General features: G+C 37.9%; 1 protein-coding gene across 1 annotated transcript; it reads left to right on the top strand.

Moving 5' to 3' along the window:
* The first annotated feature begins 13,995 nt into the window (after nucleotides 1-13,995).
* On the top strand, nucleotides 13,996-14,952 carry LOC128109488 (olfactory receptor 6K6-like). The gene has a single exon (XM_052736656.1). It carries the CDS (start codon nucleotides 13,996-13,998, stop codon nucleotides 14,950-14,952), a length of 957 nt encoding a protein of 318 aa, XP_052592616.1.
* The last annotated feature ends 9,307 nt before the right edge of the window (nucleotides 14,953-24,259 follow it).

The raw sequence follows: 24,259 nt of genomic DNA, 5'->3' as shown, positions 1-24,259 counted from the left end.
TGATCAAAGCCAAATGTGGGATTCTGGAGCAGTTCTTGCTGCCAGGTCTCTTGGAAGTGCAAGAAGCATTGAGCTGTGCTCTCTAGAAACAATGTCAAGAAATTCATGAGCTGCACTGGGAGTACTGTCCACATAGTTCAGATGCTGCCCTGACTGACAAATTAGCCATCAAAGAAACATATTTATAACTCAGAGGAAATCTGACAATGATTTCTGAGTCAACACTATGACGGTGACTCTTATACATTTGATTTGTGGGTATCTTGACCATCAGACCAGTCCTTCCACAGCTCAGGAGGCCAACCCACTCCACCTCATCTGCACAGCAGAATATACTCTCTGTGAACCTGTGGAAGTTCTCTAGACTTCATGTAGTAATCATTAATTTCATTAACATGATTGGATTTAGAGTCACCATAGAAACAAACCTCTATTTGTGTCTATAAGGGCTTTTCCAAAGAGGTTTAACTGAAGAGGGAATGCTTACCCTGAATGTGGGTGACAAAATCTCATGGTCTGGGATCCTGAACTGAATATAAGTTTTCATCTCTCTTTGCTTCCTGATTGTGGGTACAATGCAGCTGGTCACCCCACACTTCTGCAGTCATGACTTCCTACCTTGATGGACGGTGTTCTCAATTGTGAGTTAAAATAAATCCTTCTTGCTCTAAAATATGAACTCAAATGTCTAACTAGAAACATTTCTTCATGTTGTATGCCTATTTTCTCTGACCAAGGAAGCAAGTAAGTTTTCCTTAATCAACAGTTCTAAAAATTATTCCAAAAAATAAGTTGAAGCTTCATATAGCATTGGACAACAAATTTTCAACATCCACATGAGAAAAGAAAATGAGGAGCCAATAAAAACCATTTGGCATAATTTTATATTTTCCAGGGATCTCACTATTGAAAATGTATTTATGTAAAAAAAATGTTATTAAGAACTGGTTTTTATTGACCAGGGTTGACAAATATCACTTTAACATTAAATATATGTTTAATTATTGATCCAGAAACCCATTCCAAGGTATTTACCCAAGAGAAATGAAAATGTATGTTTACCTCCAAGCTTGTAACAAAATAGTTACAATAACCTTGCTTATAAAACTGGAAACAACCATCTAAATGGCCACTGATTGGCAACTATATAAACTGATACATTCATGTTAGGAGTTATCATTCAACAAAGAAAGTGAACGAACTGCTGTATACACAACAACATGAGTTAAGTTCAGATGCAGAGAGAGAAGTCACAGGATACATGATGCTTACTTCATGTTGTTTTATAGGACATTTTGGAGAAAGGGAAAGCACAAAAATAGAAACATAAGCTTGCAAAGGTACAACAAGATGGGGTTTCGGTTTTAAAGGACATGCTTAGAGAATTTGAGGGAAAGATTGCCAACAGTGAACTTGTCCTCTGTCTTCTTTCTCCACATGGCATTTACCTTTTCTGTACCATTGGATGAACTCCAATGATTCCTCTGACCTTCAACTTCCATTTAGTACAAACGAAAGGGGAGAACTGGCTTTCTCCAGTGTCAGCCTCTTGTTCATATAATTTCATTGAATGATTAAGGGCTTTGTTGTCAATATTGTCAGCTACTGTTGACTTCTTCCACCCACCCAGCTGAGGTCCTGGCAGTTTGGGTCAGTTATCTGGTTAATAATGAGGTATGATGTTAGGTGTAAATGGTGAAAGCAATGCAGCTCTTCTAATGTACCATTAGGAGGTACAAGATGGTTTTTCAGTATATCCTAGCCACTTCATTGTTTTCAAAACTCTTAGAGTCCATCTGGGACTTTGCCAGTGGGTCTTGGTATAAGCAGATGCTGCAGAACACTTTTCTGACCATGCTAATGTATGTGGCGAAGTTGTAACAGAAGCAAAGGGTATTCTCAGAGAATAGAAGCAAATTGCTCATAAAATATTTTGTTCTAAGTGCTCTCTCTGCTGAGTTTACCTGATAGTCTAAACCAAAGAGAGAAGTCGCTAAAAGCCAGGACATTTTGCCTGGAAGTTGACAGACTGTAAATGTCCTGGGTGAAGCAATCTCAGCTGTCTACTACTCCATCCTCATGCTTCGCCTGGCTCACCAACCCCCGTGTTTACCCAAATAGACATATGACCAGATGCTGGCCTCTTGGACCTAAAACATAAAAGGGCTCTGTTCCTCCTGCCATTCTTTATGGGTTTGAAGGTGATTAGAAGATCCCACCAGTATCGATCCAGATATCTTTATGTTCAAAACCAAATAAAACTGGGTGTTAAGTTAGCATTATTCTGTCCCTAAGGTTGACTGGAAATCCAAAGCAAAACTAAAATATCTAATAGAAATAAAAGAAAAAATTGAACTTTTTAAAAGAATGGTCTTGCTATACAGTCCAAGATGATGTAGAATTCATTATGTAGCTTAGGCTGGCCTACAGCTCATGGCAATCCTCCTGCCTCAGCCACCTGAGGCCTGCATCAAAAAGGCTGAAATTGTACTTCCTAAGGTTTTTTTTTTTTTTTTTTTTGATGAGGCTTATCATCACTGGCACAGGAAGAGAAAACAACGTTCCTTAGTTCTTTTTCCACCCCAGATCCTTTCTCTGGTCTGACCATAGTCGGTCCCTATAATCCTGTGCCCTGTAATCCTCTACTGTTATTAAGTTCATCATTGGTATCACTGTATTGTCTACTTGGACCATTCTGCCCCAGGCTTGGTAACTGTTGCAGTCCCAACCACCTTTGTGAAGTCATGGAAAAACTGTAAACCCAGTTAGGTGCTGGTCTTAGCTCTCGCTGTGATCACTCACGAGACTGTTGACAGGCCCAGGACTGGCATATTCAAATTCCCGTTTGTGGATAAGACAATTAGACAGAAATCAGCTCTGTTGCTATGAAGCTTTCTGTTACTCATAGAGATGCTCAGGTGAGAGTGAGGCCTCAAGGCTGACAAGGGAAACACAACCAAGGGGAAGGATGCATGTGACATCTCAGTATAGAGACTTACGCAGCTTGAGCTGCAGAGCAAGCTGATGTGCAACTGACCACACACTGATCTACGCATATGGGTTGCTGTCATGGGAAGTTGTCAAAGCAACAGGGAACGCTGTGGCTTTTTCTTGGATCCTGATTTTAATTAGAAAACTCTGACGGTGTCATAACGGAGGGAAACAGCATAGCAGTAAAAAGTATTAATTATTCTTATATATATACACACCACACAAACAAAGTGATATTATCAGTGACTTCCAAATGGCCCATGTATATCTCAGAAACATGTAAATTCTTCTCTTACCTCCACCTGGGACAAAGAGGTCCCTTCACTTTCTTGGACTTACTCAGTTGAAATCTCTCTAGTTTCTCAAGAAAGACTGTTACACCTATTACTAAAATCTTCTCAGTGAGATTTATCTACTGCAGTATTTCCCTCTAGTAATTAGGGTACTGAACTTGATTTCCCCATGGCTTTAATTAATGGAAAGCTCCTTTGATATTTTCTCATCAGTTTTCCTTAATGTTAGTCATTCCAAAGAGTTTCAATGTAGTATAGCTTTTCATTGATATATACTATATAAATTATGATTTATATATTATTATAATGTTATAATAAATATTACTTATATTATTTTATATTATAGTAAAATTATTATAATTATAGAAATATATTAGCAAGAATAGCTATCTGTTGTATTGGGCACTAAAATTTTTAGTAGTCAGATGTTTCAAAAGTACTTAAATATTTCAAATCCTGTAGAGTTTTCCTGAATATGTCATAGTTTTTACTGAAATAAAGTTGCTGACTCTAAACAACAATACTTTGAAAATGTTTACTTTGCTAGAATTTTTCCTTACCCACTGATTCTAAATAGAGACCACTGCCTCCCAATTTAGCTTACACCTATATAAGTAAGTACTCTTGAAAGTTCTAGTGTAGATTTCAGTGTAGTATGAGAATGCCAGATATCTACACATTTCAAAAATAGCAAAATATAACCTCTTCCCATATCCAATATTCATAAAAGGTGAATTGGCACCTCTTCCCATTAAAGGGTGAAATCTCTGTCCTCCCCTAAGTCCTCTTGACTTAATTTGACCAGTGCAGTATAACTGGGAGTCTGTGTCCTAGTCCTTAGACAAGCCCCCCAGAGAAATTGCACATTTATATACTGCTACCCTACCTAGTCACTGGATGAACAAACTCAAGTACCCCATTATAAGTGAAAGACCACATGTAGGAAACTACTTCATCAAGCTGCAAGCAAAAAACTGATTGATACAGAAAGCGCAGATATAATGATCAAGGGTTAGAAAGTCACCTATGTGGTTCTGGTTCAAGTTGCCAATATATAAAATTAAGAGAAATTTTTTTTTAAAGCCACTAATCTTGGAAGAGGATTTGCTTCATAGCAAAAGATACCCAATTAGATCTCTTAAACCATCTTTTCTACTTGCACTTTTAAAATAACACACTTTAAATGTTATTTTAAATATATATGTATGTGTTAAACATATATCTATAATATATAAGCATATATGAATATGTTAACATACTCATCACATCAGGAATATTATATTTTACTGTTATTTATTACTTCCTTATTTTTTCAGAATTTCATACATGTATAATATGATGATATATAACTGATATCCCCCAGTCCGTCCATATCCACTTCTAATTTTGTGTAGCTGTTGCCTTCTTCTTCCTCTTCTTCTTTTTCTTCTTCCTCTTCTTCTTCATCTCCTCTTAATTATTTTTTTTCCTTTCTCCTTCTTCTTTGACAACCCACTAGGTCAAATTAGTGCTGACCCTAATATAAGAGTATGTGGCTATGCATTGGAGCCTGTAAAGCTTGCCAGTGATCATATTGTCAAAGAAATGATCCTCCCTCCCTTAGGAGCTATCAATGTCCAATAGTTCCTCAGTAAAGTGTGGGTCCTGAGAGGAGTTCCATCATCTACTTGGGGATTTGGGACAGCTTGTTCTTGTTCTCGTCTTATGCTGGCAAGCACAGCTGCTGTGAGTTCATGAGTGCAGAAGTCAGAAGAGAACACTTTATAGTACTCTGCCCTATTCTCTTGCCTTTTCACTCTTTCCTCCTCCTCTAACAGAAAGGCAGGGATGCTATCCTATGGATATAGTTTCTTGCTAAATCTATTCTTTGCTGCCATTGGTATATCAGATTAAACCCAGTATATGACATTAGGCACTCATTATATTTACCCACTTTCATTTCATGACTCTTCCTGTGCCTCATCCACACCCATCAGCACTTGGTTCATATGGTTCATGCAGCTGTTTCCAAACTAAGAGCATCGGCAAAAATCATTCATCTTATCACATATTCCTGGCTGATTCCTCATCAAGTCTTCAATTTTGAGACCATTTAACAAAACAACACTTCTTTGTCTACTACTTATATTAATCCTTTTGAATTTATTACTAATATAATCTGGAAATGATTATACCATTTGAATAGCATACTGGCATGGCCAACGAGTTTGTATCTTCTTCAGTATATTTAAGTTATTATATTAAGCAAAAAGGATATCCTTTATGATCAATAAGTTTAGATTTTTCAAAAGTTTAAAATTCAAATTGTTATATTTCTGGCTATAGATGGTCATTAGAGACCCAAATTAAACTTATTTGGAAAATAAGATAAAACTCCATTACTGGATGGTAACATCAGTTTAAAAAATGATTTTAGGGGTCAGGGATGCTGCTCAATGACAGAGTGCTTGTCTTGTATGTATCAGGCCCAGGGTTTGAATCCAAGGATTGCAAAAAAAGATATTTCTAATGAAATAGAGAATAGGGAAAAGGAAAAAAGATAAAATGCATCATAAAAAATATGAATATATTTTTATAATTTTTCCTTTGATTGAAACAATAAATAGGTATATGCACTTGTGTCTAAATTATTGGATGCAATAATCAATAAAGCCCAATTATTTCTTTTTTCTTTTTATTGAAAACATTTTTTCATATTGTTAATTGTTCTTTATTTTTGAGAATTAATACACATAAGCAATGACGTATGACATTATTTGTCTTCTTCTCCCCTCAACTCCCTGTACTCCCACTTTCTTTCTGCTGCACTTGGCTTTAAACCTTTATGAAAGAGTTGTTTATTCATGAAATTTGCACTCCATGTACAAACATAGCAGCATCACCTGCCAAGCTTCTAACCAATAGCATCTCTCCTCTGCTCTAAACACTACAACGGCTCCCTTATTTCAGAGTAAATTAGGGAAATCTAAATTTTAGGGCTTTCAAAGCCTGCAGATCATTCTCCCTTTCATTTCCTTAAACATTTCTATAACCCATAGCTAGACACACTCCATTTCAGACATGATGGTCTAATTTCTTAAGCAGGTCCCCTCTTGTCTATTGCCTGGACACTTTCTCCATTAATCTGCATGGTTATCCCCCATTTTCTTCAAGGTTTTGTGGCATTCTAAATGAGTTTCAGATTGACCCATCTACTTAAAGTTACAGCTCCCCAATTCACTCTTGATCAACTTATTTTTCTAGATTTGCTTTCCTATTTTCCACAAAGTGTATAATTTCATGTACTTAATAATTTTCTAAAATTTTGCTTGTTTCTTTTTTTTCATCCATTAAAAAAATTCTATACTTTTTCAAGTGGTAGTTTTACAGGGAAGGGATGTAAATAATATAATAATCATATATATCATATATATATATATATATATATCAGTTGAATCACCTGTGTCTAAAATACTACATGGTACAGCAGTCTCAGTATTTGCTGGATGAGTAAAGGGATGACTCACATGATAACTACATAGTGTGTTAGAATCATTTTAATTTCTTATAGTTTTAGAGCTAGGTACAAATAGTTGGAGAAAATCAGAACCTATGATTGATGTTTTAGATTGAAAATTCAAGTATACTTAGTATTTTAATTACATTATTTAAGAGACTTTGACATGTATTATTTTGGAAGTCTCTAGGATACATTGTCAGAACAAACAATGTTCATTAGGTGGAAAACTGGAAACAAGATGGCCAGTGGTGGCACATGCCTTCCTTTGATCTCAACACTTGGGAGGCATAAATAGGCAGATCTCTGTGAGTCTAAGGCCAGCCTGGTCTACAGAGTGAGTTCTAGAACAACCAGAGTTACACAGAGAAACCCTGTCTCAAAACCAAAACAAAAAAACAAAAAAGTAGAAAAAAGAACTGGAAAGAAATAAAACTAGCAATATGAATAAAAGCATATATAGTAATTATACGAATGAATTGTTGTCTTTAAAAACATGCACAGAATGAGATGTCTTTGAACATGCATGAATGGATAAAAACATGTTAGCTCCCAGAGACACTGAACATCTTTTGAGCACAGAACATTTCCTTAATGACATCTTTCATATCTGTGTTCCTCAGGCTATAGACTGAAAAATGGGGAAGATATCAAACATCAGTGCAATGACCCTCACCAGTAGTAGTTGGAAAGTGACAGAGAAGCTCAGCCATATGAGAGCCACATTGCCAAAAATCAGCCAGAAGAAAGTGGAGATATGGGCTGTACAGGAAGAAATATCTTCTGACTTCTCTATCATGAAGACTCCATACATACGGGAAGCTGGAATGTTAAAGTCAGGCTAGATAGAAGATGAAAGTTGATAATTGGTTTTCTTCTGTGTATAATGTATAAAAAATTATTTCTGTTGCACAGTGCTAGATAAAATGAGTCAGGGGAAGGATTGAGAACAAAAGGAGTGAGGCTCACAGCTCATGGTTCAAAGTCCAAGTTCTCTTCTGCACTGGTCATTGCGACAGCTGTGAGCACAGTGCAGTTCGGAAGTGCTTGAGATAGACTCACCTTGGGGAGAAACTCTTCAGAACAGTGTAAAAGACCACAGAACTGTCAGCAGTAGTGGAAGAAGTATGTCACATTATAATGACCCCAGAGGTCTCCCCATCAGGTTTGGGAAAGAAAAACTTTCAAGGACAATCATTCCTTCTACACACAAATCTGTGTTGATAAGCACAAAAAAGTGAGCCCATGGGGAGTTCAGAAAAGCCCCTTGTATGAGTCATAGAGGATACAAGTAGAGGAATATGTTTTCCTTCTTTTATTCCTTTCCTCTTTTTAAAACTGCAATTGGACCTAATATGTACTTCCAAGAAAGTAATGCCAGAGGAACACCAAATGAACATCACATTATATTTTTTCTTCTCTTATGGTGAAAAATATAAACAACAGGAATGAAATGTCCAGCCTTAAAAAAGGTATCACGGACATGGATGAAAAATAAAGTTTGAAAACATACTTAAAATTTGGAAAAATTGTCGGCCCCCTTCTGTAGTCTCAGTGCGGGGAACTACAGTTGTTGTGAGTTAATAACTGCAGTAGTTATATCAAATCTTTATAATGAGCCACTAGACTCCATTGGATAGCTCCAAACCCTTGACTACGCATACAGCCCTGATGAATTTCAGTAGGTCACAAAACAAAACAAACACACTGAACAGAAGAAAAATATGTGAGGAGGAAGGAGAATAGACAGAGGTAGTACGGAGGTTTGGATTGAGGGTGGCTGGTATGCATTTTATACATGTGCAAAGCTTCCAAAGCCCAATTCAATTAATTAAAATATCAATACATGGATATATATGAGGAGAGCTTGGAGCATGGGACATTGACTCTAAAAGACCGTAATGTTTCTAAAAGATCAACTTTAAATAAGAATTTGATGGATACATAAACTAACTTTAAACATTGGATAGTGATGGAAGACAACCACATTCTTTACCGTTTTTCCTTAGAGTCTTACCATCCTCTTGTGTTCTGAGGCTTTGTGTCTCCTCCCATGCAGAGATAGTACTTCTGTAGGTGTCCTACCTATCTATGGATCACTAAGCTTTTCTTCTAACCTAGTCAGTCTGCTCAGCATAAGCATGTTCATTTATGTGTGCTCACCTTGGGTATGGACTGTCCTCTACTCACTGTTGCTTTAGGGTGTTCAAATCTTTTTCTCCCTTTCCTTTTCTCATGGAGTAGTTTGCTTCATATCTATCTCTGTCTCTACTTTCTTCCTCTTGTTCACATGAACATACACCCCACTTCAACTCGGGGTGAGGCCCTGAGAGATTTTCCTATCTATGGTGGAATGCCAACTGTGGTTGGATTTGTCCAGGCTTTATTTAGTTAGCATTGTTGTTGAGATTTTATGGGTGTAGCCTTCCTGTCATAGCTAGGAGACACAATTTCACATCTTCATGATCCTCTGGCTGCATGTTATCATATTTCTGCTAGTCAAACTGTATGAGGACTTTCATGGAGTGTTTCCTCTGCACTTACTAACATAGCTATAGCTTTCTACCATTAATCAGTTAACATTTACTCAGTTGATACGAATTGAGCTTTAAGAATAACCAACTGAAACTGTCATTTATACCTGCAAGAAGAGGGAAAACCAGTTTTCTCCAGAGGGATAATACTGAGTACATCTACAATAGGGCAGATCTCATGTTCAGGAGCAGATGACCAACAGATAATGGACTCCACAGTTTTTGATGTGTGCATTTATTTGGTTACAGTTTGGTGGTTTTGTTTTCAAGTGATGTATTTTGTTTTCTAGTTTTGGGGTGTTTTGTTGTTCATGGTAGTTTGAATATAATTGTCCCCCATAAGCTCAGAGAGGTGTGGCCTTGTTGGAGTATTTGTGGCCTTGTTGGAAGAAGTGTGTTAATGTGGGGGTAGGCTTTGAGGTCTTCTTTGCTCAAGCTTCACTCAATGTAGAGTCAGTCTACTTCCTATTGCCTGCATATCAAGGTGTTCCTTCTCCAGCACCATGTCTGCCTTCATGCCATCATGTCCCAGCATGATGATAATGGACTGAACCTCTGAACTGTAACCCATCCCAATGAAATGTTTTCCTTTAAAAGAGTTGCTGTGGTCAAGGTGTCTCTTCACAGCAATAAAAACTCTAAGATATTGTCATATTAGATTTTTGGTTTGTTTTCTTGAGAAAGAACTTAAAGTTGGATAGGTAGGGAGGAGGAAAGGATCTGGACAAACTTGAAGGAGGGGAAGTTCATGATCAAAATATATTAAAATTTAATAATTGTCTAAAAAATAAAAACAAACCTACACAGCAGTCACATATATTTAGAGGGCCTTGGTTGGTCCCATGCAGGCTGCCTGGCTGTAAGTTCAGACTTTATGAGTTCCTCTGAGCCAGATTAGTTGTTTCTCTTAGTTTTCCTATGTTGTCCTCCAACCCTCTGGTTCCTACAATCCTTTCTCTCACACTTCAACAGGATTCCCCAAGCTCAGCCTAATGTTTGGCTGTGGTTCTCTGTATCTGTTTCCATCAGTTACTGGATGAAGACTGTCTGATAACAATTGGGGTAGTCATGAATCTAATCACAAGTGATGGCTAGTTCCAGCTATGTATCCACTATTGCTAGGAGTCTTAGCTGGGGTCATCCTTGTAGATTCGTAGGAGTTTCCCTTGCATCAGGTTTCTACGTGACACAGAAATGCACCCCTTTTCCATTGGTCTACTTGTGGGACCTCCAACAATGGGATCAGGGGCTGTCCCTAACACTTTGGCTGATTCTTGGGAAACTATTCCTCATACTGGGTCACCTTACACAGCCTTAACACAAGGGGAGGTGCTTAGTCTTAATGCAATGTTTTGTTGATACCTGTTGGAAGCCTGCCCCTTTCTGAAAAGAAATACAGGAGGAGTGGATGGAGGCGGGGAGGCCGGGGAGGGAATGGGAGGAAAGGAGGGAGGGATGTAAAATAAATAAATAAATAAATAAATAAATAAATAAATAAATAAATAAATAAAAAAAACAACCAACCAACCAAAAATAATAACCAAACATAAATTAGTATCAATTTGCCTAGCATGTATATTTTGAAAACTTAAATACATATATGTGTATGGGCAGTGAAGGAAATAGAAATTGAATATGAAATCAAGAGGAAAGCCATGTTTTCGGAATGGGTCTTCTTTAAGGTCCATTGTGAGTTTTTGTTTTCTCCATTTACTGGTGCTCCTGAATGGTAGACAGACTTTGTGGTCACAGGAGAATCCATGGAAATCACCCTGGAGGATCATTCATTACTATGTGACACTTTCTCCTTAATTTGTCCCTCAGAGGGGAAGCTTAGGATGCTTCCTTTAGATACTGCATCATCTAAAGTGAAACTCCCAAGAAAGGCTATCTTCCCACTCTATGTAGTCCCCCAAGAAATGTTCAGATACATCTATATACTCGCCATAGAAGTGACCCTGGTTGCAGAGAGTCTGAGTAGTGTTTTGTGACCTCAGACAGGGTAAGTTGTGCAGACTGCTAATGAAATTCAACATTCAGTGAGACTTCTGCTCTTTCCCTGCTCCTTCCTACATACCCTCTACTCTTCAGAAACCAGCTGTGTCTTCACAGGGTAAAAGCCTGTCTTTTTGGAGTTTCATTGCATTAGTAAAGGATTTCAGTTATGAGACATGAAATGAAAAAAGAACACTAGAAGGAACAGAGGTCAGGGAGCTAATGAAGATATTCATAGCGAAAGTCTTTTGAGTACTAGACTTCTATTGGTTAAAATAATTATAGCCTTTTAGGGAATCAAGGATTAAGAAAATGTTTTTGTTTAATCACTAGACACTAAATCAGATTTCTTTACTGTACAAATCATATTTGTAGGGTGACCTCTTTATATTCTATTAGTTATCTGTCATTCCACAAATTATTTACATCCTTTATTGTTTCAGAAACAAGAAGGATTTTTGTTGACTTTTCTATAGTTCTCGAACCTTTGGGAGGATTTGGCACATATCAGAGAATCTTGAGGGTCAGTTGAAGAAATGTGTGCATGACAGATAATAAGACAATTCACTGGTGAAAGGAACCCCAGGTTTAGAGCAACGAAGTAGTCATAAGTTGGGCTTCTCCGAGATACTTGTCACTGGACTATCTTATCCTTTCTCATAGCTCTGCCATCTCCTCCTCTGCATATTCAGTGCATCATTCTACAGGTGAGAAATTACCTACAAAGACAGGACAGAGCAATCAATACTTTACTGAGAGGGCGCCTCCAGTTGCTCTCATCTTTCCCTCTTGCTGGCTCTGCTTTTCAGCTGAGTACCACTGTTCATTTCATTTAAAAACTTGTTTCTCTGTCTTCTTCCCTCAAACTTGGTACATAAAACCAAAAGCATCTACTGTGAATTAGTTTTCCTAATCTTCAATATATTTATTGTAGTCTCTTTTTGACCTGAAGAAACCACATCAGTTCTGTCACCCTAAAACTGGGATAGTTGAAAAGATAAATATGTGGATTCTTACATAGAAGGCCATAGACTTCTAGGACAAACAAACTTGAATTTCAAATTACTGCTTTGAATCCTTGCTGTTTTAATTTGAAACAGTTATTTCTCTTAATTTGTTCCCAGTTTCTCTATTGTGTAACACTAATTATTAATCTATCATAGATAAGAACACATTATGTAACGTATATAAAGCAAATGTATGTAACTAGAATTATTATCATTGTGTAAGAATTAATTAATGGCATCATTTCATTTCTTGTGTGATTTCTCTTAAGGAGGCTTTAGTTTATCTGAGGGAGAAATACTGAATTCAAATGTGAATATTTGAAATGCAACAAAAGATGTATTAAATGTGAAAAACAGAACAGTTGAAGTATGGTTAGAAGAGAGAATAGTTACTCTGGTGGTGGGAATCATGAAGATCTCCATGAACATGGGGACATTGACACTCAAAATTTTGATAAAAGTAGATCCAGAAAATAAAATAAATGAAGTTGCCAAAAATAAAGCTACTTTGAAAAAAAATAGTTTTTCAAAACTATTGATTTTCAGGATAGTTGGTTCCAAAATTTGTTTGGAACTACATTAATGATGACAATGATTGGGAGGCTGGTAGTTTTGAGTTTTACCTTGAATGCTTTGAAAACAAAAGGAGAGGCAAAGGTCACATTTAGAGAAACTCATCTTCACAATGACTGCTCAGAGGTCTGGCTAGCGGGGCCTGAGACATTGAGGCAGTCCAGGTTAGAGAGAGTGTATACAGCCTTCACTAATTCTACTTAACCTTGCAAGAAATTTGATTGTCTTTTATCCCAACAAGTAGATGCTAGTGTAGTTTTGTTGCAGCTAACTTTTAGGAGCCTCCCCCAAGACAACCATTGATATGATAGGTATAATTGTTAAAATTGAGAACGATTTCTTTCCTATGTCTCTTACACATAGTCTCTGTAGGGGAGGGATGAGGGAGGATAGGTGTTGGGAGTAGCTGTAAGTTTGTCCAGAAGTGGCTGCTCATTAGGTACAAGGTAATTCTAGAGAGCCCCTTAATTTGAGCAATTGTCATATTAACCATGGAGAGGGGAGAAAGGAAAGCTACAGAGAAAGTGGTGACTATTTGGACAAGTCTGCACAATTACCACCTGGTGGACATCAGAAGCCCCAGTCTAAAGCAAAGAAATCAGAAACCCAGAAACTGACACTCCCACCAGGCTCAGGCACAGTATTAGTGGAGGAAAAAGTAAAAAAAACTAATAAATAATTATTGTCAGATGTTTTCCTGATACTTTCTTTGTGTTTTACTTAATTTCCCCCCTAAAGAATAGGAAAACAGAATATTTGAAAACCAAAGGGCAGGTTTTGAGGTTAGTCACCCAGGGGTTGAGGGTAAGGGTAGGGGGAAACTGAAAATGGATGAATCCCCAGAAAATATTTTCTGAGACTAAACTTCTGGGTCATTTAGCTTTCTTCACATTAATCTACGACAGTGAGAGAAAAGTCACTTAGAGATTAGATTGTCTTATAAATGTTTCTACTGCTTCTGTGTGGAATTATATAGTTTAGAAATTGTTCTAACTGACTTTTAGGGTCTCATTTTCAACATAAATAACTGAATACAGAAAGAAATCTATATGTAAGCAACACTGCAATTCCAAAGAAGTTTCTTATGTCTTTTCTTACCTTCACAGATGACCCAGTTGGTGGCCAACCAGAATCAAACTATGGTGATTGAGTTCCTCTTCTCCATATTCCCACCTCTGTATGAAGGTGGCCTCCTATTTTTCATTCTCTTGCTTTTTGTATATGCATTCATCATATCAGGGAACCTAGTTATCTTTGTTGCTGTCCAGCTGGACATGGCCCTGCACACACCCATGTATTTCTTCATCAGTGTGCTATCCTTCCTGGAGATCTGGTATACCACAACTACCATTCCCAAGATGCTCTCCAACCTAGTCAGTGAGAAGAAGACCATCTCTCTAGCTGGCTGCCTCATGCAGATGTACTTTTTTCACTCATTGGGTATCACAGAAGGCTGTGTCCTGACAGCAATGTCTATTGATAGGTACATAGCTATCTGCTATCCTCTCCGTTACCCAACCATCATGACTCCCAGACTTTGTATCCAACTAACAGCTGGATCCTGCTTCTGTGGCTTCCTTCTGGTACTTCCTGAGATTGTGTGGATTGCCACTCTGCCTTTCTGTGGCTCCAACAAGATCCATCAGATCTTCTGTGATTTCACCCCTGTGCTCAGTTTGGCCTGTACAGATACATCTCTGGTGGTCATTGTGGATGCCATCCATGCAGTAGAGATCCTGGCTTCCTTCCTTGTAATTGCCCTGTCCTATATCTGGATTATTGTGGTGATTTTGGGGATGCCCTCAAAAGAAGGGAGGCACAAGGCCTTTTCTACCTGTGCAGCCCACCTTGCTGTGTTCTTGCTATTTTTTGGCAGTGTGGCTGTCATGTATTTGAGATTCTCGGCCACCTACTCGGTCTTCTGGGACACAGTAATTGCTGTCACTTTCGTTATCCTTGCTCCATTTCTCAATCCCATCATTTATAGTCTAAGAAACAAGGAAATGAAAGATGCTATTGGGAGGCTTTTTCATCAGAAGAGAGATGGCCGGGCTCAGAAGTAGATCTCAATTCCTGATATTAAAACACTTCTGTAAGCTCAGAATCTCATTGTTGCCTTTTTGAGCCCATAATGATGCTCCTTTTCTATTGCCACAGATGCTTGTTCTTCTAATGTTATATGGTGGAACTAGAGGCATGACAAACTGTGCCTCTAGGTCACTGTGTCCACTTGTCTACAGAGCATCAACCAGACTCATGACAGCTGAAGTAGTTATGTATGGATACTCCTGCTTTAAGCACAAGCTGACACAGTGCCCCCTACTATATTAGTGTGGTTCCTTCACTTCTCTTCTATGATTCCGTGTGTTGATGAGGCCAAAGATTAGGGTACAAGACACACACCACACAAAATAGTTCTGGAAATTGCTGATGTTAATGGTCTTTCTCGCTTTTCCAGCACTAAAATCCCCTGTCATCCATCATTGCTCAAGTACTGTTTCCTGACACAAAAGACAAATGTTCTCCACTTTCAACTTGTGTGACTCAATTAGCTACCCACACAGTTCAGCAAAAATGGACTGGCTACAGCATGATGTGTTATAGGATTTCAGGCTCAAAGGGGTTTCAAAAGGGTAACTTGCATAGCCCACTATATTTCATGTTACTATTTAAAACATTTTCTTATATATAAATTGCCTTGTAATTTAAACTTGTCAGAATCACCATTATTTAAATATTGATAAATAAAATTTGAAAGTAAAGTTCAAACTTTTTCCCTGACTTTCTGAATGCTTGCTCAGTAGCTTGTAACAACTGTTTTAAATTATTTATTTATTTTTATGTAATCTTTCTCTTGTGTGTGTGTGTGTGTGTGTGTGTGTGTGTGTGTGTGTGTGTGTGTGTGTGCACTTGTGCAGGTATAGGCTTAGCATGTTGTATGTGCAGAGGTCAGAAGAGAATTCTGGGGACTCAGTTCTCTTTTGTCACCTCCCAGAATCCAGGAATCAAGTTCATATATGTGAAGCCTCTGAATAAGAACCTCTACATGCTGATTTACTTCACCCAATCCCAGATGATCTTGCACACTTATACACTGCAGTCTACCTGGTCAGTCACTAGATGAACAAGCTTAACTAGCTCATCAGTAGTAAAAGATGACAGATTGGAGGACAGTTTAGCCAACTATAAACAAACAACTGATTGATCCAAAATACATAAGTACAATGATAAAATAACTGGAAAAATCACAGATTTTGTTTTATCCAAAATTGCTAAAATTGCTAAACTGTATGGAATTTTGAGAATTTCTCTTTTTAAGCTACTTCTTTTTGGAGAGTGAGTTGTTCCATGACCAAAGGTGTCTGATTATGTGTATTCAAATATCCTTTCTATTTCCACTTTTGTTACAATATACTTTAGAATTCACATTACATGTCGGATACTATCTTTAATATTTATGTAGTTTTATTTTAATATTTTTATTCCTTGAGAATTTCATACATGTGTACAGTGACAAATACTATATCCTTCCCCAAACCGTGACTCTCTCCATATCCTCCATGACTTCATGTCTTCTTCTCCTTTTATTATTATTTTTGATAACTAAGTCCAGTGAGTGCTGTCTATAAGTTCATGGGTATGGTCATCCATTGGAGCATGAAAAGCCTACTAGTGGCCACACTCTCAACAAGAAGGATTCTCTCTCCATCAGTAGGTACAAACTGTCAATATTTCCTCGGTGAGGGATGGGTTTAGAAAGCACCTCCCCATCTATGCTGGAATTTGAGCTGATTTGATCTCATTTAGATCTTGTGCAGTAAAGTGGCTGCTGTGAGTTCATGAATGCAATAGGTATGTCATGTTCAGAAGACCACATTCACTCCTCCTCCTCGTCTGTCTTTTGCATTGTTTTCTGTCTTCTGTTCTGGAACGCCAAGAGCAATGTTCTGAGGATTTAATTACACACTTCAATCTATCCAATGCTGTCATGTGTGTATTGGATTAAATTCAGTATTTGATAACCTAACATTTGAAGCTCCATGCTTTTTACCCCCCTTTTACCTCATAACTCTTCCTTTGCCTCTTCTGCACTCATGGACACTTGGTTCATATGGTTGATTCAGCTGTTTTCTAAAAGGAAATCTGAAAAAGGATTCCTCTTATGTTTTCCTCACTGATTCCTAAGTCTTCAATTTTTAAATCACTTCATGAAACAACTTCTCTTTGTTCCCCACTACTAATTGTTTTGAGTCTTATTAAAATGTTCCAGAAAGTATTATGCCATTTGAACATCATACTGGCATTGCCAACCATGTGTATCTCCTTCATTCCATTTAAATTATCATATAAAATAAAACAGAAATACTTGAAAATAAAAAAGTTACAAACCATAGATTTTTCAAAAGTTAAAAATGGAAACATATTTTAAGCCAAAGATAATCAGTTAGAGACAAAATTTAATTTTGTTCACAAATTCAGGGTAAGGATTAATTGCTTAATAGTAAAATCAATTTAAAAATGGTTATTGAGACTCAGGACACTTTTTGGTGACAGAGCATTTTTCTTGCACCTGTCAGGCCCAGGGTTGGATACCAAGAATTCTAAAAAAAAATTTTAAATGCCTCCAATGAAACAGAATGGGGAGAAAAGAAGGAAAAAGATGAAAATTATCACATGAAACACATATAAATAATTTTTATAAAATGTTTATCACTAGATACTGAATATTCAAGCACATACATTTGTCTTTTAAGTTATTGTTTGAAATGTATCTTAATTGGAATCATAATAAATAAATTCTCACTTGGTTTTGAAATCTTCATACTTTTTTTTTTTTTTTTTTTTTTTGGTTTTTCGAGACAGGGTTTCTCTGTGTAGCTTTGCGCCTTTTCCTGGAACTCACTTGGTAGCCCAGGCTGACCTCGAACTCACAGAGATCCGCCTGGCTCTGCCTCCCGAGTGCTGGGATTAAAGGCGTGCGCCACCACCGCCCGGCGAAATCTTCATTCTTTATCTTATGAATACAAGGATACAATGAAATACGATCATATCCATTACTCATTTCCTGCCTCTAGCTTCCTGTGTATTCCTACTTGTTTTATGTTATCACAATTTTCTGCTGGATTGATAGTAAAACTCCATAAATTTTTTTAAAGGGCCACTCCATGCAAACTTGTCTTAATACACTTAAAACATCATGTCCCACCATGATTATTAGAATATCTCTAACAACCCAAGGTTTCCCCTGTGCCTCCCAGCACTGTCCTCTCAACACAGAAGGAAGTATGATTCTGTTAAGCTTCACAGCGGACAGCATCTCCACTCTGCTCCAAACTCTGCCCTGGTTCCTCAGCGTTCAGAGTAAATCGTGGAAATCTAACCCTCAAATTCCTGTGATCCATCCCCCTCTCATTTTCTAACTCTAGTTTTCCATACACCTATCTCAAACACACTCCATTTCAGACACAGGAGAGTCTGATTTCTCAAACATGCCCCCTTGTGACTTTATGCTGGCTTCTCCTGATGCCTAGACGCTCTCTCCAAAAATCTGTGTGGCTATTCCCTTTTCTTCAATGCTTTGCTCATACTTAGCATTCTAAATGAGGTTTAATTTGACCAATCTTAAATTAAGGGGTCCCCTACTCATTCTGAATAAACTTATACACCTCCTTTTCTGTTTCTTTGAGAACACATAGTCATATAATAAATAATGTTAAAAAATTTCTTATTTTTTTTCACTCAAAAATATCTTCTCTTTCTCAACCAGAGGGTCTATAAAGATAAGGAGATGTTTGGTCAGTTGTATCCTTAGTATCCTACAAATTACTTGACATAGCAGCCTCAGTAAATATTTGCATCATTAGTGGAAGATACCTCACATGATAATAACGTGATGTGTTATCATCTTTTAAACTCCACACAGGCTGAGAGCTAAGTACAAAAGTGTTTGAAGGGGGTTGGGGATTTAAGCAAGCACAAGGCCCTGGGTTCGGTCCTCAGCTCCGGAAAAAAAAGTATTTGAAGAAATAAAAAACTATAATTTATATTTTAGAACAAAACCTCAAGTATATTTAGTATTTCAATGTTACTTTTAAAGATGTTAACCTATTAGAATATCAAAAGTACCATGCAATTTTGTTTATCTGTAATTGAGCAACTGCTTTAAACTTGGTTATGAGTCAGTTTGGGATGAATTTTACAGTCAGAAATTTCATACCATCCGTCAGTTATTAGACTTATGACATTAAGTTGCATTTTACTACATTAATCACATTAAATAGAGAAAAGGTTGTGGGATTGGCCATATATATAATTTTCTTTTCATATTATCAAGGCTATTTTTATGAACTTATGGAATTTTGGTTGAATCAAAAAGTTGAGGCACTTAAAATCAAAATAGTGTGTGCCCCATTTAAATACATTTTAAAAGGAGATTTAAATGTCAAGTTAAAAATCATAAAAATATTTTAACACCTCTAAGTAGAATGATAGAATTAATTGATTTGCAAATAGAATACTAAGGTTTTTAGCTTTCATAGTCATGATTTTCGATTCAAGCATTCGATAACAACTAAGATCTTAAATCTATCAATGTTTCTTTAAAGTTAATTCAAATTTTATCAGCAAAGAAAATTATCCATGATTTTCTCCACACAAAGATGCCCCCTATGGCTATCAAAGGGCTCATACGAATGTAGAAAGAAGTTTGATTTTACAGGCACGAGGCTGTATGAGGAGGACTGTGTTCCCTGGGTTTGTGAGGGATCACTTTCCGGGGCTAACCCTAAAATGACAGTTAGGTCTTCCTGCCTCAGTGTTTCCCACTGTGTGAGAGTTCTTTGTTTGTTTGTAATACTATGGATATTCCATTCTTTTAGTTCAAATTATTTTTATATTTTGAGAATTTCATACAGGAATATGGTATATATAATATTTCTGACCCTCCTTTCCCTCTTTCCACACCTCCTGTGTCACCCCCACTCACTCAAAAATTCTTGACCTCTTCTTTAATCATTATTCTTTTACACACACACATACACACACAGGTACAGGTATGTGCACACACACACACACACACACACACACACACACACACACACACACACAAATCGACTGGGTCAATTGAGTGTTGCTTTTATGTGTATAATTTTAGGTTTCACCACTTGGGATTGAATAACCTATCAGTGTGCCCATCCTTGAAAAAAAATTATTACCCACCCTGCCCCCTCCCCCAACAGCCATTGATTGCTTGAAGCTCTTCATCAAGAGGTTGGGGACTTAGGAGATTTCCCACACACCACTGGCCTGTCTTATTTACACAACCTTCTTGAGGAGACCTTATGGATGCAGCTTCACTGTCATGTCCAGAAAACACTATTTCTCATCAGGAGTGCAATTGCTACAGTTCTTAGAATAATTCTGCCTCCCCTTCTCTATAATAGATTTCATCTGCTGCAAAATGAAGCTTCTTTCATGAAAGATGTAAGCTAAAATTATCTGTGGCTATAAGGATAAGTATTTAAAATGCACTTAGATTTTATACTGCCAAAAAATGCTGTTTTGACACCTTGTTTATGAAAAAAATAAAGGGAAAAAAGAAAAAGAAAATTCTGATACTATTGATGACAGCATTTCCGTACCACTAGATGGCCTCTTACTCTTTTTTTTTTTTTATTGTTTTTTTTTTTTTTATTAATTTATTTTGCAATACAATTCAGTTCTACATATCAGCCACGGATTCCCTTGTTCTCTCCCCTCCCGTCCCCCTCACCTTCCCCCCAACCCCCCCCCCCCATTCCCATCCCCTCCAGGGCAAAGCCTTCCCCACAGACTGAGGTCAACCTGGTAGACTCAGTCCAGGTAGGTCTAGTCCCCTTCTCCCAGGCCGAGCCAAACAATCCTGCATAGGCCCCAGGTTTCAAACAGCCAACTCATGCAATGAGCACAAGATCTGGTCCCACTGCCTGGGTGCCTCCCAAACAGATCAAGCCAATCAACTGTCTCATCCATTCAGAGGGCCTGATCCAGTGGGGACCCCTCAGCCATTGGTTCATAGTTCATGTGTTTCCATTCATTTGGCTATTTATCCCTGTGCTTTATCCAACCTTGGTCTCAACAATTCTCGCTCATATAAACCCTCCTCATTCTCGCTAATTGGACTCCCAGAGATCCACCCGGGCCCTAGTCATGGATCTCTGCATCCAGATCCCTCAGTAGTTGGATGAGGTTTCTAGCACAACAATTAGGGTGTTTGGCCATCCCATCACCAGAGTAGGTCAGTTCAGGCTGTCTCTCGACCTCTGCCAGCAGTCTGTTGTGTGGGATGTGGAGCTAGGGGAACTCTCCTCCACTGCTGGTGGGAATGCAAGCTTGTACAACCACTTTGGAAATCAATATGGCGCTTTCTTAGAAAATTGGGAATCAATCTCCCCCAAGATCCAGCTATACCACTCTTGGGCATATACCCAAGAAATGCTCAACCACACCATAAGAGCACTTGTTCAGTTATGTTCATATCAGCATTGTTTGTAATAGCCAGAACATGGAAACAACCCAGATGCCCTTCAACTGAAGAATGGATAAACAAAATGTGGTACATATACACAATGGAATACTACTCAGCAGAGAAAAACAATGGCATCATGAGGTTTGCAGACAAATGGATGGATCTAGAAAAAATCATCCTGAGTGAGGTAACCCAGACTCAGAAAGACAAACATGGTATGTACTCACTCATAGCAGGATACTAGACATGAAACAAGGATGACTTGTCTGCTACTCACATCACCAGGGAGGCTACCTGGAAAACAGGACCCCAAGAAAGACACAGGGATCACCCAATGACAGAGAAATGGAATGAGATCTACATGAACAGCCTGGACATGAGTGGGGGTAATGAAAGGCGAGGGTTGAGGGAAAGAGAGCTTGGGGGAGCGGGAGATCCCAGCTGGATCAACAACAGAGAGGGAGAACAAGGAATAGGAGACCATGGTAAATAAAGACCACATGAGAATAGGAAGAAGCAAAGTGCTAGAGAGGCCCACAGAAATCCACAAAGATACCCACACAACAGACTGCTGGCAGAGGTCGAGAGACAGCCTGAACTGACCTACTCTTACTCTTTTAAGATCATGGGTAGCTGTTTCCAGCTTTGATTTTCTCCTCATAGGAGCTAGGCAAAATATATTTTTCTGGAGATTTTACTTTAATCCTAAAACTCCTGGAGAAGTTTCATAGGAAGAAAGCAGAGAAGTCTGAGCAAGACACCCAAAATGTATAAAATTTATAATGGGAAAGGATAAGATCTAGGGCAGAGAATGGAGGAGCAAACCCAAGCTGCAAAATAGTGCTAAATATGTCAGTGAGTTATTACGATGGCATGACACTTTAATGGAGCTTCACAAAAGGTTGAACATCTTAATGCTGCCAGCATTAAACTATTTTTAATTTTTAATTTGTATTTGTGTATGTGTCGCATGTATGTGGGTGCTCTCGGAGGCCAAAGGAGGATGTCAGATCCCTTGGTGTTACCTTCTAGAGGTTTATTTTCTCTACCAGTCACAGAATTAAAGGGAAGGAGAAAGTATCCAACATATCAGCTGATAGCAGGGAAATATCAGGCACAGAAAGTAGAAACAATGGTCAAAAAATAGTTTTATTACAGGTGAAGAAACACATGCACATGCACACACACAAATACACAAAAGGCACACACATTTACACATGCACACACCCACACACTCACATGTAGAAGGTGCACACACATACACTCAGAAGTTACGTATACACACACTCACACACAAGATCCACACAGACGCTCACACACACTAGCTGTACACACACACATAAGATGCATCTACACATTCACACATACTAAATGCACACACATACTAGGTGCACACACACACACACACACACACACACACACACACACACACACAGACTGCACATAGCAAGGTATACAGAAAGAAAGATCCCCTACAAAGCAGAGTGGGGACTCCGGAAGCAAAGTCCTTTCTCTTCTCTACAATTAGAAGTTTTATGTGTCTTTTTTTTTCTTCTGATGTTAACTTTCTCTTTTACTTCATCTTAAAAATGGTCTCTGACCCTTTCTGTCTCCACACAGCTACATATCTCCACACTGCTGCATACAGTTACATATCTTTACATACATATATTTTTCACATGGCTACACATCTTCCTTTTTTTTTTGTTTTTTTTTGGGGGGGGTTTCTTTTTTTTGTTTTTTTTTTTTTTGTTTTTTTTTACAATACAATTCAGTTCTACACATGTCTTTATGATGTGTGGGGTGTCTTCTTCCTCCAGCTGATGTTTGGTCATTTTGAACAAAGATTGGGTACTGATAGGCTCACAGTTTTGAATAAACATTTCCCAATATGCATTCTCTGGCAGGGAGTGCTCTATCAGCATCACCAGGCCTCAGGTCTCAAGCAACCAGGCCTTATTATCAGGTCAGGAAGAAGCCGAAAGTTCGCCATCTTTGTTACCTATCTGTGGTCCCTTCCCCTATCTGTCTGCCTATCAGGAATCTGTCGAACTCCTCCTTCATAGGAGCAAGCTGGAGTTACATGTCATTGTGAGATGTCTGACATGGATGCTGAAAACAAGTTCAGCTCCTCTGCAAAAGGAACATGAACTCTTAACCACAGAGCCATCTACAGTTCCAATTTTTAAAAATACCAATTATAAATGCTTAAAGATTTTATGTTTATAATTTTTAGGCTCAAGGCAGTAATACTAAATCTATTTGATCTTTAAGAGCTCTAGAATGTTTGCTATAGAATCTTGAAATCAACACAAAGTCCCACAGAGGAGATGATAACAGCCAACACCAGAAGCCAGTGACTATGTGCCACATAACCATGGCATTTTATCACCAGCTAGGGAAAGTACAGAAACTGTCTTTGGAAAAACATCAGGGAATCATGCTCCTTTCTCAAGCCCAAATCATCTTAGTTATGTGGATCTTGTTACCATTTTATAAATGACTATATAACTAACCACTCAATTCTAACTATTGAGTGAATGAGTACACAAAGGAAGCATTTAGATGTGCCAATTATAAATGCTATTACTCCTTAGATCATGATCCTTAATTGGCTTGGAAAAGATGGCACTGCACTATTTGTGATTTCAAAACAAGAAGACCCTGTTGCAAGGATGCACATGACTTCCTTTGTCAGGACAAACAGTGGTCACTGTGTTAGAAAATGGACACTGTGTTAGAAAATGGAAAGAAACACCACCAAGACCATGAAAAAAAAACTTGCATAGCAATCTGATGATTGTTTGCTTTAAAAACAAATGCAGAGGATGAAATATCTTTGAACAGACATGGATAAACTCACA

Source organism: Peromyscus californicus, unplaced genomic scaffold (assembly GCF_007827085.1).
Source record: "Peromyscus californicus insignis strain IS unplaced genomic scaffold, ASM782708v3 Scaffold_14__1_contigs__length_90479793_seg_2, whole genome shotgun sequence".
NCBI classification, from domain to species: Eukaryota; Metazoa; Chordata; class Mammalia; order Rodentia; family Cricetidae; genus Peromyscus; species Peromyscus californicus.
Note: the sequence above shows the minus strand (reverse complement) of the source record. Positions and strands in the feature narration are given on the sequence as shown.